Source organism: Schistocerca piceifrons, chromosome 3 (assembly GCF_021461385.2).
Source record: "Schistocerca piceifrons isolate TAMUIC-IGC-003096 chromosome 3, iqSchPice1.1, whole genome shotgun sequence".
NCBI classification, from domain to species: Eukaryota; Metazoa; Arthropoda; class Insecta; order Orthoptera; family Acrididae; genus Schistocerca; species Schistocerca piceifrons.
The window spans coordinates 114,527,038-114,545,350 of NC_060140.1; the positions used below are offsets into that span (position 1 = coordinate 114,527,038).

Genomic DNA, 18,313 nt, shown 5'->3' on the forward strand with positions numbered 1-18,313 from the left:
CATTTCTGTAGTCCCCGCATTTGTATTTGGTAGTTATGCTACTTTTAATCTTACATATACTCAAAGTTATCTCTTTTCCATCTCTATTTGTATCTGAATGTGTGTGTGATTATGAGTCTCTAGGTTTCAAAAACAGGAGAAGTTCCTTACAGTGTTATTACAGTCAGAATGTTACTGGGAAACAGTCTGAACAGAAATAGTCTGCTGTGTGCAACAATTTTTCTTTGATTCCATTCACTTGTTGTCAGAGAATAGCTCTCCTATTGCCTTTAGAGTTATCATTACCTACCTGATACAACAAGCTGTAGTGTCTATGTCACAAACAAAAAGAGGTCCATCACAGCACTCACCATCCTATAACTGCACACATTAGTCTTCTAAGAGCCGTAATTTTTTTTGTTTGTCACTCTTCCCTCTGACCCAGACCCCACATACGGTGATCAGACCTGGATATCATGTTGGTTGACACCATCAGGTTTTTACGCAACAGAATTTGTTATACTCTATGAGTTATGTACCATGAAAATGTTACAGGGATTTCATAGACACTCTTTACTATTTCAGTAATAGTACTATTGATACCAGTCTACTTTGAACAAATCTGATTTCAAGCGGATGTCAAGGAAAGCAGTACACTGGTGGAAAATACAATTTATGCCCCCATAAGCATGTTGTTTATGGGCTATTAAATGCTATTTTGGTACACCTGGATCAGGGTAAGAAGGTATTTTGTATGTGTTTAAGACCAACATGAAGAAAATTTGCAATATCAACTTAAGTAACAAATGAAGCAAAATTAAGAATCCAAATATGTTTGACACACTTAACAGTATACTTGGAGTGTACTTATTGGGTATCATGTTCTAAACCTTTTATGAAACTTATAAAACCAAAAGATGTGTAAAAATGCCAAGCAATCATCTCCTGATTTGTTCGATTTCACTGACACTTTTGTAACTTATAATCTATATCCTGACATCTACGTGCATCCCTTACTTCTTTTTATTGCTGGTCATTCTTTCTATCATAAGAGATTGTCACATTACATACAAGTTACTTACCATATGTCAGTTGCCAAGCTTATTGGTTCGTAGTTAAGTACCTCAGGTGCTGAAACAAAATGCAAACATATTTCATTAGTGGGAAGAAAACCAACACAGCTGCTTTACAGGGAAGGGGGAAAAAGTGAACGCTTACCAACATAGTCTGGAGTTCCCAGGATCTCTCTAACTTCAACTCCATTGCAGATTACTCTTGAAATTCCGAAGTCACACAGCTTTACATCACAATTTGGGTATGCACCAGTCAACAGTAAATTTTGTGGCTGAAAATGTATTATAAGATCATCATAAACAAAGAGTGTTCCAGATGGTTAATTTTGGACCTTATAACTAAATGTAAATTGTCTAGTCACATCATACGATTTAAAAAATATATAGGACAAAATCTGAGATTTAAAGTATGCTAAATTGAAATTTAGAGAGAGAGAGAGAGAGAGAGAGAGAGAGAGAGAGAGAGAGAGAGAGAGAGACATTTACTTTATAATTTGCAGGTGCCTTTTCTATAGACATTTTCTGTAGATTTTGTTTTTCTGGAAGACCACTTCCGAGATATGTCGTACAATGTGCAGTGCCAACAGAAAACAGTTTTGCTTCTCATTCAAAACAAAACTGTACACTCTGTTTTATCTGTATATTCACAGTTGACAGACCAACCACAAATTAGCCTCGTGCAATATTGCATTCAAAAGTGCAACAGCAACACATGAGGAAACAATCATTGTTTGGTGAGTACAATATGTTTATTGCTCAGCACCACAATGATTATATTCTTCCACGAGATATGCCCGTGTGAAATTAATAATATAATATGACAAAGGTGAACAGAAATACTGCACAGATAGATGGTGTGCAGTGCGAGAGTGCGCGAGAGAGTGTGTGTAATCTTAGTGTCATAAAAGCATCAGTATATTATGTACAATTCCAGAGCCATACAAGCTACCAACCTTCAAGTCTAGGTGTGCAATGTTGTGGTCGTGCAGGAAGGTCAGACCCTCTAATATTTGTCGCATAATTCTGGAGGCTTGCACTTCTTCCAGACTTTCCTCCTGGTCTAGTACATATTGCAGCTCACCACCAGATGCCCTGAAAGTTCAGGAAACAATTTGAAGGTGTTCTTTAGATCACTTAAGAATTACAAGACTACTGCAGAGTAAAACTGAAACAACAACAACAAACTTGGGCTAGTCATCAGCTGAGAGCAAATAATAATTTTTGAATGAAAGATAGACTCAATAAGAAACTTAATACATGTAAGCATTTGATAATTAATTTTACTTATGAATGGAGCCATCTGCCACAGGTTGAACCCTTGAAAGAAGGAAAACCTGTCTTTCAGTCTTGAGTTAATTTATTCCAAATTCCGACATTTCTTTACAGAATCTATTACTGAGACATTATCACAACTCCCTGTCCTTTATTTTCTCGCTTGGTGTTCACGCCAAAACGAGAATCTGCTTGACGAGGACTCTTGCGACACACTGGCGCCGTGACATCAGTATTCTACACCTCACTGTATGAAACTGACCCACGCTGGCGGCATTTAGACTTCAAATTATTCCCGCGACTTTCTCCTTCGCCTGTCGTGCCGGACAGATACGGCTGTGAAGTCACGACCGTGACGTCAGTCGGCCGCTCACCTCGCGGGCCTATGCTCCAGTCGGGCCTCGTGTTCTTGGGAAAGAAACAGTACTCAGCCATGTTAACACTGGTAGGAAATTCCCCAACCGTAATTGCATGCGCCAGTTTTCTGTAGCTTTGCCATGCTCGAGTCGGAAAACTTTAATCACGCCACTCCAACAATGTTACAGAGAGGGCCTTTGTGGTGTGACATACGACTTGGTGATCTTCACTTATCGAAAAAAAGATATATAAAGGAACATTTGTTGGTATAAAGTTCTAGTTACACAAACCGCTGCGAAGAGGTCTGCTATGGCTGGAAGGATGACAAAGGGAAATACAACTACGTTTCTACAATCGATCAACATTGCACATCTTCAAACTGTCGCAGTGGAACAAGTTTCTACTCCCTGCCATTTCCACTGTTAACTAGTATCACCTCTGAAATCATCCAATTCGCCGACGATCGCCAATAAATTGGAAAGAAATCTTTCCCGGCTTGTCAAGTAACAGACATCTGTCTTTCATGTGTTCATAATTCCATCGGCAAGAATAATTTTCATCTTGCCGTTAATGAAAATTTAGGACTGATATTTACGTTATGCTGCGTTACTCTCTTACATATAAATCATCTTAATTTTTGAGATGTAATAGAAACGAATATTCTGTAATAAGAAAATCGATGAGGATCATAAGGAGAGTACATAGTCCCCTGAGTTAACACTTCAAGTTCTGTGTGTATTTACTGTGCTGTGGTCCGAATCGAAGCAGCACTTTTTCCCCAGAACTCTGCCATCAAAAATTTGAGTCGTCGACCCTAGACGTACCGGTACGTTAACGCAACACGAAACCGTATCTTCGTTCGAGATGAAACAACAGTATTCGGTAGCGTTTGGGAAACAACGGTTCTATCAGAGGCAGCACTGTAACCGTCTTAGATTGTCGATATTACGTCTAAGTACTGACAATTATCGTGTTCAGTGTTGCACAATTTTCCTCCTACTAAAGAGCAAAATGTAATCTTCACTAATGACGGTAACGTCACAAAAAATAAATAAAATAAAAATAAAAAATGAATACTATTCGGAATTTGGCGCATTTATGAAGCAAGTTGAATTAAAACTGTCTCAGTCCCCTGTTTCCGACCGAAGCTTCTCGCGAGGTCCCCCCACACACCCAAATTAAGAGCATGGATTATCTTCAGGCTAATACAGTAAATGAGATACATAATGGCTGATGATCCCATAATCGGTGCTGAATAGCAAAAATCTTAAAAAGAGCCGCTCAAGGACTCCCTTTAATGGTGAAGACAACAGTAGCGTTTCAACCAACAAATTTGAAACTATGGCACTTTGAACAGAGACTGTTAGGAGGAATACAATAATCAAAAGTATCAGAGAGAGAGAGAGAGAGAGAGAGAGAGAGAGAGAGAGAGAGAGAGGACAGTCCTTATATGCGTCGAAGTAGTAGATCGGAAATAATAACTGAAGACTGCGTTACACAAATGGCACGTGATAAATATTTAAACAAAGAAACAGAAAGAAAAACTTTGACGAAGTTTTAAGGAAACGTGCTCTACTATATGGAAATGACACATGGGTTCTTACAAAAATGGACGAAAATTATTGACAACAGAAATGACCTGAGAAGAAAACAAGGGTACACAATAATGAACGGTAAAAGTAATGTAGAAAGAAAGAGGGTCGAAATACAGGGCTGCTGAAAAAAACTGAAGAATCAGTTACACAGGATGGGCCGTTTTCGCATTGGAATGCACGCGCGAATTCCAACAATGCGAATGTGTGTGTGTGTGTGTGTGTGTGTGTGTGTGTGTGTGTGTGTGTGTGTGTGCGCGCAAGCGCGCGCGCGCACACACACACACACACCCCACGGTGACAAATACCACTGGGATGGTCAAAGGAGGGAAAAAGAATATACATGTCAAAAATAGCTTTACGTCATTCGATAACCAAAGTTCACGAAACGTCGGGTCCGCTTCGTTCCGGACGGCCGAGTGCCTGGTTAGCGTGTACGCCAGGTGCTGTCGACTCATGGGAACGCAATCGCCGAAGTGGTGCCCAACATTAAACTTGTCCCAGGCCGTTAAGACGCGCTAACATCCTTCACGAGCGTTTCCCCACTAAACACGGACGTTAAATGCTAAAATGAACGATTATATCGTTTATGCTCGGCACTCTGTCGTCAGGACCGGAACGAGACCTGTAATTTGGCCCCACTCCTATTCTTGCCTTTCCCTTGTACACTTTCAGCCCTTTTCGCCACTAATTGAGAGTCACATGGAGTACTGCTATTTGGGCGCCTCTCAGCTTGACATCCCAAGCGGCGACTTTGATCTTTTGAGCCTCAAAGCGCCCCTGTTTGTCCTACTACATGTACACTGTTCTAACTGAGCAGCGGAAAACACTGCTTGGTCGATCGCGCTGCTCCATGTAGTAAATGGTTTCCATCTTTCCCGATTTTACCGCGACGGTCCCTAACGAACTGTCCCGGGATCCCAAAACACTCTTTGACAGCAAAGTGTTTTGTTTTCGTGACCATTATTATTGTTATTTTCGATTATTCCCATTTAAAGAGAGCGTCTGAACTTGAATTCCTTTATGATGATTGTTTATGTTTTTTTCTGAGCCCAAATGTGTTCACTGTGTTGTTTCTTTCGCTCCGCTGTCCATTTGCATCCTGGTCTCTTCTGTGTTGTGGTGCCAAATTTATGTTTTTTGATGATGTTCCTGAATTCAGTTCTATTTTCTGCATCGTTTACTGTTATGTGTGCTTGTCTGAGGTCATCTTCAACTTCTTTTATCCATTTTGTTTTTCCCCTGCCTTATGACTTTCCCCTGCTTTATGACTAAGAATTCGCTTTGAAATTCTGTTTTCATTCATCCTGTGGATATGTCCGTAGAACTGCATTCTTCTTTAACTTATTGTATCCGTAATCTTGTCTGTGTATTTTTATAATTCTGATGTTGGTCTCTTCTTTCAGATTCCTTGCTCTTGTATCGGGCCAAAAATTTTCCTGGGAATTTTCCTTTCTTGTTTCTCTATTTCTTTGATTTTAGTTTGTCCACCTATCTGTGTTATTTCAGATGCATACAGTGCCTCCGGAAGTACGATAGTGTTGTAGTGCCTAAATTTTGCGTTAACGGATATGGACTTTTTGTTACAATAGTTCTACTTGGGTTTATATGCTATCTGTAGTTTTTTTTTATTCTTTCCTCATTGGCCTTTAGGTTGATCCTTGATGGCTCGATGATTTCTCCGAGGTACTTAAAATGTGGTACTTGTACGATTTTCCCACGGGTAGTCACAATAGGCAATTTGTCTTGTGGCACTCTTTCTAGGTACTGGGTTTTCTCATACGAAATTTGCATGTTATAATAATAATAATATAATTATTATTATTAACTTTATGTTGCAAAGTGCTTTTGACAGTTTTCCCTTGTATTATTTAAATTACTGCGGGAGTACTATGTTTTGTTCTTCCGAAAAATTAAACTGTAATAAGCCTCAACTTCACTATAGAAAACTTGAGAGTCGCCGTGTTCTCACTTCGCCGGTCAGTTGCTGCCTCATGCTTACAGTTTAACGAACAGTTCCAGTACTTGCTAACATTACTTTGATACATGATATTGTAATGTTTCCTATTTTCTCACCAGTGACCGGATATACAACGTATACTGCAACTCATTGCAAGACTTAAAATCGATAATCACCTATCGGTACAAAGGGCTACATTCGTATACCTCACTGTGATGCACAACCAGCGTTTTAGGCGACGGATTATACGATTTTCATTGACAAATTTTAATGCGCTCAAACTAAAACGAAAACAATCATCGCGAATGTATTACGCCATTTTCCATGGAAGAACTAATCAATTATCTTAAAGAAGCACAATCTACTTCCGTAACCATTGTTTTTCTTGGGGCCACGCTGATTTGAAGCCGGTTCCTTTACCTTTTGTTTATTTAGTTGAAAGTATCTTAGTTCTTATCACGAATCTACTTCTTTCAATTTCAGCTCAAAATCGCTAATAAGGGTGGTGATATCTAAGTTGTATGCCTATTATATACATCTCCTATTTTGTACGAAGAAATTAGTACAGTAGCTATATGACTGGAAATTATATTCTGTCCTGATTTTCAATCCTTCGTGATATTTTCAAAAGTTCCTGATTTTCCTTAAAATTAATAGTGAATAACTAGCTTGTAGAAATTTTTCATATGTTATTATAACACAGTATAGCGGTAACAAGACGTTTAGTATTCTGTGTCACTATCTTTATCACTGTTCTTCCCTGTTCTCTTATTGTGCTGTTAAATATGAAAACTGTATGGCGATTAGTATGACAATCTCGCCTTTCTAGCACCTGTGAATAAAGAGAGGACTGGAAGAAGCAACAAGAGCTTCACTCTCCTGACATAGACAGACGAGTAACTAACATGTACTAAACCCAAGAGGGAGATCAAGAAAGACACGCTCATTATTAAGCAACACGCAAAGGAGGGTCGCAACTTATCGTCAATGCTATACGCCGAACAACAATAAAGGAAGTGAGAAGAAATTTCTCAACAGTAATACAGATTACAGAGATTCAACATCAGATACTTCAATCAAACAACTGAAATACAGTCTTGCTCCACCAAACAGAGCCTCTTACAGCATTTTACCGGTAAATAAACGGAACATTATTATTGGAAAATGTCCCTCGAGCCGTTGCAGTATTTAGATTTATAGTCCGCCAGAAAAATGTACACACACTTTAAGGAACAAAAAGTGTTTCTCATGTGTTTATTTCACAATTATTAAATTGATCACACATATTGTACAACCATCGGTTTAGCACATGGTTACTTTAAATGTTCAAAATTCGGCTGTTCACACAACAGAACGACGAGTGGTCGCGGCAACTACGTCAATGTTACAGTGGAGATGGCTGCACATGTCGCTGTATTCTCCTGACGAAGTTCCTCCAGCGTGCGTGGCTTACGTCGATAGATGCTATCTTTCACAGTTCCCTACAAGCAAAAGTCCATACGTTTTAAATCTGGCGACCGTTTAGGGAACTCAATGGGCCCTCTTCGTCAAACCAATGCCCCGTAAACTAGTCATCTGGCTGGTAGTGTGGTGACGCCCCGTCCTGTTGGCTGAAGACCTCTCCGTCAGCTCCATAAAGCGCACGTGCTTAACGTTTCCAACACGAGAGCCGACGAAGCAGGACTTGTAGCTGTACGCTGTCTTCCTGATCTTCCTTTGTCAATATCACAAATCGTTCCATGCAATTCAAACTTGTTTAATTGTTAGGCGGGTTGACGGTTCTGTTACAAACTCCCGCCTCCACTGACGTTGCACTTCAACGGCATTATCAAACTCGAAAACCACTTCACAATACATTTTCGTTGCGCGAATGTCAAGCGTGCTCCTGCCATCTTTTTTCTCAATACCGAGATGAAAGTACTAATATCTGTTGAGCCCAAGACCATACTACAACACATTCGTAACTCAAATCGAACGACAATATCGGTATCTCGATAGAGCCTGACACAGAGGGTATACATTTTTCTGGCGGACTCTGTACAACTGCAAAGGTTCGGCACAGACGAAGCAACCTTCCTTAAATACAAGAGGCCGCTGGTATCAGATATTGATGAGGAGCTTAGGATGAAGTTCCTGAAAGCGTACCTCTAGAAGTGAAACGTGGACCGACCATCGGTAATCAGGAGGAGAAATTCAAAGTACTACCCAAGAATGTTAGAAAGTAATTGGACAGATAGAATATTAAATAAGTTAGTCCTAAAAAGAGTAAGTGAAGCTCTAAGTGTACCTAGAGGTGTATCTAGAGACGTACCAGGAAAAGGGACATCTATGGCACACTAAATAGTTAATCTGGAGCTGGAAGATGTAAATACAGGGGAAGAACATTAGCGGCAGACGGACACTAGAATATTGCAAAACAGCTTGTCGGGGGCGTTATTTGTATTATGCTGTATACTGGCTGGTCCAGCTTTAGCATGCAATCAGGCCGTACAAGTGCTATCTGACATGTCAAAATAACGTAAAATAATAATCGGCACAAACAAAATAGGAAAACATATTACAATATAAGGTTCGTTGACTGACATAAAATTAATAAATGATTACTGTTTAGAGAGTTTAGAAATTATTGTGCAGAATAAAAGCAATTATTTATTAATTTGTTCTTTCACACTGATTCTGTTCCTGTGATGTGTTACTGCATGATGAGACACCACAGTGAATTACACTTTTTTATTACGATTTCGTTCCATAGAACATTTGGTGGACATCTGACTGTCCTCTGCTACAATAACTGTGCATATCGTCGTTCACTTTTCGTAAGATAGTGTCTTGTGAACAAGATCGTTTCAAAGATAAACTAACATGAAACACTTAACTCCAGACTCAGCGAAGTGACGTGTACTTGGATTCCATTTCTTAAGGCCACAAAGTATCCTCAATGGTCTTTTTTTGCACTCTAAATGTATTTATGCCCAGTAGCAATTCCCCAGAAAATGATTCCTTAGGGAAAGAAAGAACTGAACTGCGTGTAGTATGCCTGCACCACAACTTCTTGTACCGTGTAAGGCCCTCTGAACGCAGCAGTGTCGAGAGTTTCTCCGACAAGTTACTGACGTGGGAATCCCATTTCATGTCCTGCTGAACCCATGCCGAAATATTTTGTAGCATCAATATTTTCTGCATTTTTTATTTTAATCTTGCTTGGACACACCTTTTAACAGATTGAAGAGGTAAGCTAATGTTGACACAGTTTTTCCCCCCCAAACGTTACAGTTCGTGTTGAGCAACTCTGAAAGTCTTGACAGAGTTTCCTGCTGCTGACTGTCAACTTTCTGCAATATATTCAAAGAGAACTGCACTAGTGTCACCGGCAGATAGAAAATATATTGGGTCTCTTATGTCCAACGAGGTCACCGACGTAAAATAGGAAGTGTGATGGACGCAGGATCGAGCCCTAAGGAACTAGAGTAGTTATTAGCACGAGCCGGAGGCAGCCCCGGCCTGGGCCCGATACTCACATCTCGAGCACGAGTGCCATCTCGGAGGGTGTCTCGAAGACGTCTCGCAGGGCGACGATGCGCGCGCAGCGGTCGGCGGCGAGGCGCAGCACGGCCACCTCGTGCACGATGTCCTGCCGCTGGTCGGCCGCGCGCCGCCGCTTGCGGATGAACTTGGCCGCGAACTCGCCGCCCCCGCGCGGGCAGCTGCACTTGCGCACCGTCGCGAACTTCCCCCTGCGGGCACACAGCGCGCACACGCGCCGTCAGCGTCAGCAACTCCGTCTCTCTCTCTCTCTCTCTCTCTCTCTCTCTCTCTCTCTCTCTCTCTCCACACAGTGCAGCCAGCACCGTATTACGTCATTAATTAAAACAAAACACACACACACACACACACACACACACACACACACACACACACACACACTAGTTGACAGTAGAACACAACATGTCGAAGCAATAGGCAACAAACACAATAACTTTCAGAGTCCTGAGCAAGGAAAGATGGAACATTGCAATTACACTTTTAGCTGCAGTGGTACTGCGACATTCGCCTGTCAGCATGCTACAAAACCTCTCCCCGACAATACACAATTATACAAGTCGATATTTTTTTCCACCGAGTACAAACTTTAGAGGTTGATCGACGAGAGGATACAGAACAAAACTTCCGTCTGGAAATTCATGGTTTCCATGCTAGAGACTATTTATTCAATCGTAGTTTCTTAAACAGGCTGCGATCTAATACGCGCTGTACCAGAACTGACATAGTAATTGGTAATGTAGTGGATGTGATACAGCGTTGTTCACAATGGTCCCGTATTCGAATCAGTCGCGTTATTGTACGGTTATCAGAGGACACTTCACTTACAATGTATACCTTCGCTAGAAGTATCCCTTTTGTCTCTCTTTCTTCATTTGCGTTTTCCATTGTCTATTAGTTTCTTACGTGATGAACCTATTTACATTTTGTTTACATTCCATAACACACACTGACCTTTTTTTAGAATTGCGACTAAAAGCTTTTTGTAAATTAGTAGTCACACATGTCAGTTGTATTTATTTCTGTTCTGAAAGGATATCAATTACGTGAAATATTGACGAGATATTCACAATTACAATTTTCTGTACATGTATTGTTGTAATGATGTTATATTAATAAATAAACAAAAAAATGCGCGTCCCTAGGGTGCATAATTTTTGGTAGTCGGGATTGCGTTCGCGCTGTCCTGACGATTCTAAAAAGAAAAGAAAAAAAATCGAGAGCTTGCCGACATAGTGTTCACTTAGTGAAAGGCAACGGACGGCGGGCAGCAAGGTTGTAACAGGAGACCTATCCCCGCCGACAACAACCACAGCATTCAATGTCTGCAACAGTGTTTCGTCGTTTGTCTCAGACGGGGTCGTTTCAGGAAGCAGGAAACCATGAAGGACGTACCTGAAATGTTCGGACACCGGACTTGGAGGAAAGTGTGGAAGGCGACTGCCGTGTCAGTTGTCCCGTCAGGGTAAGCCAGACGACCGTGTGGAACATTCTCGATGACAATTGTTACTAACTTTATCACTTAAAGGGAGTGCAGGGCTTACTAGCGACAGACTTTCCGCATCGGGAGCAGTTTTGTCACTAGTTTCACCAGGCAACCACGATCCTGGGATTTGCGTGATCCATCCTATTCACACAGGTGAGGCCAGCTTTACACGGAGTGGTATCTTCAACTTTCGTGACAGTCATCTGTTCATAACACTCATAGTATGGTGAAAACGAATCATCAGCATCGGTGCAGACGGAATGTGTGGGCCGGGACACCTAAAAAAAAAAATGGTTCAAATAGTTCTAAGCACTATGGAACTTAACGTCTGAGTCCATCAGTCCCCTACACTTAGAGCTACTTAAACCTAACTAACGTAAGGACAGCACACACATCCACGCCCGAGGCACGATTCGAACCTGCGACCATAGCAGCAGTGCGGTTCCAGACAAACGCCTAGAACCGCTCGGTCACAGCGTTCGGCTCGGCTCAATTGGCGACCGTATTTTAGGACTAGTCTTCCTTCCACGACGCCTAACAGGCCCGAACTATCGGCGTTTCTTGCGTGTGACTTTGCCTCACCTGCTGGAAAAAGTTCCATTTATGATTCGAAGGGTTCTGTGGCTGCCACATGACGGTGCTCCAGCCCCCTTCGCCGTTAACGTCCGGACGCATCTTAATCGGGTCTTCCCTGGTCGAAGGATCGAACGAGGCGGTCCAGTTGCGTGGCTTGTTCGTTCACTGGACCTCAACCTGTGCGATTTCTGGTTATGGGGCCACCTCAAAAGTATCGCGCACGCAGAGTCCGTTCCAGATATGGAGACAATGGAGCAGCGTATTCCTGATGCCTTTGACACTCTTCGGATGCAGCCTGTGAACGTGGGAGACGGAACATGCTACGGCGCGTACACGCATGCGTCGAGACACAGGGGAATCATTTTCAACACAAACTGTAAATGTGGCTGTGTGGTACAACGCGTATTAAATCGTAGTCTCTGTAACAATGTATGACTGAATAAATGGTCGCTAGCATGGAAAGCATGCATTTCCGGATATAAGTTCATTAGACCTTTTTCGTCAGAAACAGACGGGAAAGTTTATAACGATGTTGCAGTGTAGGTTGAGCTTATTACTTCTTGTTACGAAAAAGAAAAAAATTCCATACGTTCCGCCATGTCCGAGCTAATTAGCACTGAAGATAGCCAATCAGGTCGTATCGCGCGCAAATTCAAGCGGTCCGCCCTAGACGGTGTCGCCGAACGTGTGCTTCGTTTGGTTTCCTAAAATCGAACAAGAGACCGATACAAAAATTAAACTTTGGACGGTAGTAACGATAGAACCCAAGCCAAACGCTGAGTCTCGTGCGCTATCGTCTACGCTGTGAGAACAAATGACACTGATTGTATCTACATTAAATGAATTCGGAATTGCGAATGAGGACAACCATCAGCTCCCGAATGGAATGACGACAATGAAAACCTGTGCCGGATCGGGACTCGAACCCTGATTCCCCGCTTATCGCCTTACCGTTTGCCTACTCGTGCACGACTTACGGCCAGACGCAAGCTTCCATATGCCGTGAACCGTGCGTCTGCGACCTGTACTCGTACATCCATTCTGTATTTTCCCGTAAGGTGAGACGCTGTACTTGAAAGTCGCTTGCCCGGTATCGGCAGATAAATACGATACTGCAGTGCCCGTGTTATTCTGATTACGATGCAAAGTTTCCTTTGGAAATCCATCCATGACCAAAGAGACTTTTCATCGTAATCAGAATAACACGGGCACTGCCATATCGTACTAATTGTATCTGACGGGCCGCTTGACTTCGCACACGCAACGGCCTGACCGGCTAACCGACTCGCAAGGGGCGCAACGTATCGAATTTTTTCGTTACAATTATTTCTAAGCGCAAGTTACCCTGCAACACGCTTACAAGCTTTCCAGGCTGTTTCTGACCACCCTGTAAAAAAGGAAGGAATGATGCTTACAATTTAATGTTCCGTCGACAACGAGGTCATTAGAAACGAAGTACAGGCTCGCATTGTTTGAATCATGAGAAAGGAAATCAACCGTGCCCTTTCAAAGGATGCATCGTGGCAATTTCCTGGAGCCATTTAGGGAAATCACGAGAACCTAAATCAGGATGGTGGGACGCGGTTTTGAACCGTTGTCCTCCGAAATGAGAGTCCAGTGTGCTGATCACTTCGCCATCTCGCTCGGTGTTGCAACGTAAACCGGAGTTCCTCCTACTGTTTTTATAAGTGTTTTCGAAATGAAACCACTGGGGCTCTATGTACTTTTGATGTGGGTATATTAAAGCTTAGGTCCATTTTTGCGTGTTAGTTTGGGTTCCAATTTGTGCTAACATCACATGAAAATCCACCGAGTGTCTTCACGATGTTACTCTTCCGCTGAACTGCTTGTCTGTTCAGAAATCTGATCTCATACGAAATTACAACCCTGTGCGGTATGTTACGGAAAGTAGACTTCGCCTCACAGTCAGATATGCGGATCAGTAACTGTACAGCATAAAACTGGCCCAAAAGGATGTGCTGCTCTCTCTCGAAAATGCGCTTCTCCATCCAATTCCACGCATATCTAGAAGAGAGCAGTTTGTCTAAGGCAGACGCGACCCCGTCTAACACTGGACACCCACACATCAGACGGAGCCCTTGAGCAGAGTTACGTTTCTAGCGGTGGATGCAGAATGCTTACACGAAGTACCAGGTAGTTTTACATCAAATGTGAAGCTTTTCGCTTGATACACCGTGTTAAGAGATTATCTTTCCACTGGTGTCACGGTCACCGGATGCACGCTACATGGCCCCATCTGTGATAACAGTGTACCTTATCGCACAAATAACATGTGGTGAAAATATGAGAGTATCGAAATCCCATGTACCTGGGTGTGGCATTTGTAGCATCTTCGCATTTTATTGAGTAAAATAAGTATTGTAATAGAGAATGACGTTAACAAGAAGTATCACTTGAATCTGCCAGTAGTGATATTGGTTATGGCTGAAACAACCTGTTTTCAGTTATATCATTTTTGTCTGTTTTCTCCCACACGACTTGAAACCGTTCAAAAAACGGGTTTCTGAAATAACCGACTTTCGGGTTATTATTCCCATTATTTCTTGTAATAAATGTATAAACAGAACAAAGACCAAAAATTTTTGACCCCCTCAGTGTCAAGATACATAGAATCAATGTATTAAATTAGATAGGCAAATCAAAGAAAACTTACGTCATATGCACCGTTTGCTACTTTTCTCTACAAGTGATAGGCCTAAGCGGTTGAATACTACAAAAATCACCAGTATTCTCCTATAGATTCGAATTTTTTGAACCTCTCCTCAAAAATTATCTTGTAATCGAGGATCGTACCACTATTTGGGCGTTACGAGCAGTCAGTTCTAAAGGTGAAAACTGAGGTTGAAGAACGCTATTTTTCGTGTTACTTTGTCCATTTTCAAGATATAAAAGCAGATAAGGCATGTTACCTGTATGTAGACACATGCAGCAGATTAGCTACTTCCTATTTTTATCGTATTCCTTCACAGTACAGAACCACTCGCTGACACTCCACATCAACACCGGGAGGCAGGTCAGATGCCAGCATCTGGAGGAGTGGCTGATTCCGCAAGAAGTTCTTCCTCCAGGCCACACAGAGAAATGGTCCACATGGAAATCACTCAACCGCCTGCGTTCTTCTGTCACAAGATCCAAGAGTAATCTGGAGAGGTGGTGCTTCCAGGTGGACTCTCTCCAGTGTGACTGCGGAGCTGCCGTGCAGACATCAACACATCTACTACAATGCACATTACCTCCAACCGTGTGCACCATGGAGAACCTCGTAAACGCTACACGAAGTGCACTGGACGTTGCAAATTTTTGAGCATCCACTGTATAGATTAAAATTACCTAATGTTTGACAACACAATCTGTGTCTAATCATTTATTTCATTCTTGACTAGTTTAATTTATAAACCATAATGTATGTATGTATGTATGTATGTAGTAATGTATCTAATATTGTTTTTAGTTTGCTTCTGACACGACAAATAAATTTTTATCGTAAACTGTGAATAAATTGTTAAGTGTTAAGTTTTCTCCTCATACGACGTCGCAAGTTTGTTGTAGTTCCTCTTTTTTAACCTTTTTAAGCAAATGGAGCACTGCACTTCACTGATACTTCGTAAAATACTTCCAGGCTACGGTTGTTGCCACTCTGCAATACAACTGTCCGACGACGATCGCGGGAAAATCCATATGGACGAGATGGGGCAAGTCTTTCATACTAAATGTACATGTACACCTTCTAGTAACCTACGTCACGTGGTAACATGTTCATTATTGTCTCGGCACTGCTGTACCAATTCTTATGGCGTGTGTTTGTTGCTCTTTTTCGTCGGTACTGTTATTAAAATAGCACTGATCGCTTTCCTCATTTTCTATTACAACGAAATATTTCGAAGCAATGGAAATTTTACGAACAAAAATTATTCCTTTTTGAAAAAAAAGGGGATTTATTTAAAAACCAAAAGTTTTAGCATTGCTGCTATGACGATTGATATTTCGTTTTTTTTACCTGGTTATTAATAAAAAAAATTTAACACCTGTTGTAACCGATGTCGAAAACATACTGAAAAATACCGGTTATTCAGAACTAGAAGATCAGTTTTTATCGGTCGATTTTTCCCATCCCTATTTACCGGATATGAACCAGCAACTCCAAAAATACTAAAAAAGAGGAAAAATAGCACAAAGGAAAAATAAAATCTGTACTACTTCAAGAAGTGCGTGCAGTTTAGCTTGTTACTGCTCGCCTGCAGAGGTTTAATAACACACAATTACGAATCCTCTATCAACTTTTCTTACCACGGTGAATTACTCCTTCCAACGAAGTAGTTAATATTCCTGTTACGATACTAAACTCTAGAATGTGTTTTGAATGAAGGTGAACTAACCTAAAACGCAGCTTTAAAATTAACTAGCTAGTTCTCCCTCTGCGAAAGTGACGAATTATTACATTAGCAACCTACCATGCAACCATCAGCCATCGTCAGCTCACAGGCGTTAAGATCTCTTTCCTCTTCTAAGTGCATATTTTCAATGCTACGTCCGAAGTTAACGAAGTGAATCATCAGTTGCAGATACCTGCGCCTTGTACTGTGCCCGACGGCAACCCGCACAACAGCGGCGCTACAAGTGCTGCGTGCCCGCCAGCTGCAGGCTGTTCCCTGCTTCGGCGACCGCACCACGGCCCACTGCTTGTTTGCTCCCCTCTTATCTACGACTGACTGCGATACTCGTATGTATTTTGATGCCCTACGTTGGATTACGGCACCCAGCAGCTGTCTAACGGGCAAGTACTAACCTACGATAGTAACATACATTTACAGGTCAAGGTCACTACGAAGAGTAAGCAAGACTCCGGCTTCCGAAAAGTTTTCTGCAACCATTATATTTAGCGCCTCCATTAACTGGCATCACCGTTACAAACAGCCAATTGCCATATGAAGAGCTTTGATGATTGTTCCATAAAATTTCGTGCGTGCAGCCGCATAAATTTCACTTTTTCTTCTAATATTTCGGCTGCACACCGTCCAGCCATCTTCAGAGTAAGTCGAGATCTGCAGGTGTAACAGGACGGAGCAAGTGCTGGAGCGTCAGTCACCTCGGCTCACTCTGAAGATGGCTGGACGGTATACAGCCGAGCTATTAGGAGGAGGAGTGAAATTTATGCGGCTGCACGCCCGAAATTCTATGCAACAACCGTAGCCCCGCGAAAATTTGAAGATGCACATACCTTGGATGGTATCTGAATTCACAGTAACCTACAAGGTACTGCGTGATTTATACTTCGGCTCAGATTCATACGCACTGCACCATTTTTCCGCCAATGCTTTTTAAAGAAGAATTTGAAAATGCATTACGTCACACCTGCCCAGTTTCGGCATCTGCATATAGGCCGCACGTCGTTTGACGACTTAACACACTAAGCAGCTATCAGATACCTCACATACACCACGTTACTCCATATACATTGTTCGTAAAGAAACTGATCAATAGCTCCGAACGAACACAGGCCCTACAAATAAGTTAAATGAAAAAACATTAGTCACTCAGCATGCAAGAATGAACAACTGATTGACGACTACATGAAGAAGGAAAAAGAAAAAACAAGTTTCCACTTTGGTGTACCTTTCTTTTAGGTGGAGCGGTTAGCGTAATAGGTCGAAGTTTATCTACAGACGCAATTTTAACTTGCGCCACTTTTATTATGTAAGAAAAAAGTAATGTATGCAGATGAAAGTATCCATCATCAGAATCTAATATAGTTGGCAGTTTAAAAGAAAGTATCACAAAACAGTCGTAATAATGCCGTATGGTACTATAGCCTGGAAGATATTGTGCGATCGTTCAAACGCCTAATCATAAATGAAGTGATTATGATGATGATGATGATGATAATAATAATACTTGCGCATATTGGCCTTCTCTTTGTGAGTGCGCCTTTTATGCCTCCGGTCCAAAAGTTCAATGCAAACGATTGATTAGCAAGCAGTGTTCTGCCTGTGATATCGATGGCGGTGAGGAGAGGGAGGGGATGAATCCCGGCGCCTGCACGTGGCCTAATCCTCTCAATGGACGCCAGGATCAACGCCCCCCTCAGACAGACGCGCCCCCATCAACGTGGCCTCGCCGGGTTAGGTGTTGCGGACGACTTACTTTAACCATGAGCGCCAGCGCACGGCGATGATCGGGAAACTTATCGTGCCCAGTCGTTTCCGCTTGCCATACAAATTCTCGTGGTGCACTGCTTTAGGGCCAGGAAACAACCTAAGTTTACGATGCGAATGCGCATTTTTCTCGGGACCACACCAACGTTTATTGACAAAACTATCATCATATGGAGTATCAAGCGAAATTTGTGACTGGACTGAGGATTTTTCAGAAGGTACGAAGAGTCAAACAGATGCGAAAGTAATTTGAGGCATGCCCCAAGGAAGAGTTATGAGACCCTTCGACTTTACGTTGTATGTTA

At 42.0% G+C, this 18,313-nt stretch overlaps 1 protein-coding gene across 1 annotated transcript in view; it reads right to left on the bottom strand.

The window, feature by feature from the left end:
- The window catches only part of LOC124789271 (calcium/calmodulin-dependent protein kinase cmkB-like), a 370,210-nt gene that overhangs the window by 11,583 nt on the left and 340,314 nt on the right, over positions 1-18,313 (bottom strand). Inside the window, exons 2-5 of the mRNA XM_047256576.1 lie at positions 9,752-9,967; positions 2,006-2,144; positions 1,198-1,324; positions 1,062-1,110 (exon numbers count right to left, since the gene is read on the bottom strand). Coding sequence (XP_047112532.1) covers positions 1,062-1,110; positions 1,198-1,324; positions 2,006-2,144; positions 9,752-9,967 — 531 coding nt within the window. The remainder of the gene's footprint in view (positions 1-1,061; positions 1,111-1,197; positions 1,325-2,005; positions 2,145-9,751; positions 9,968-18,313) is intronic.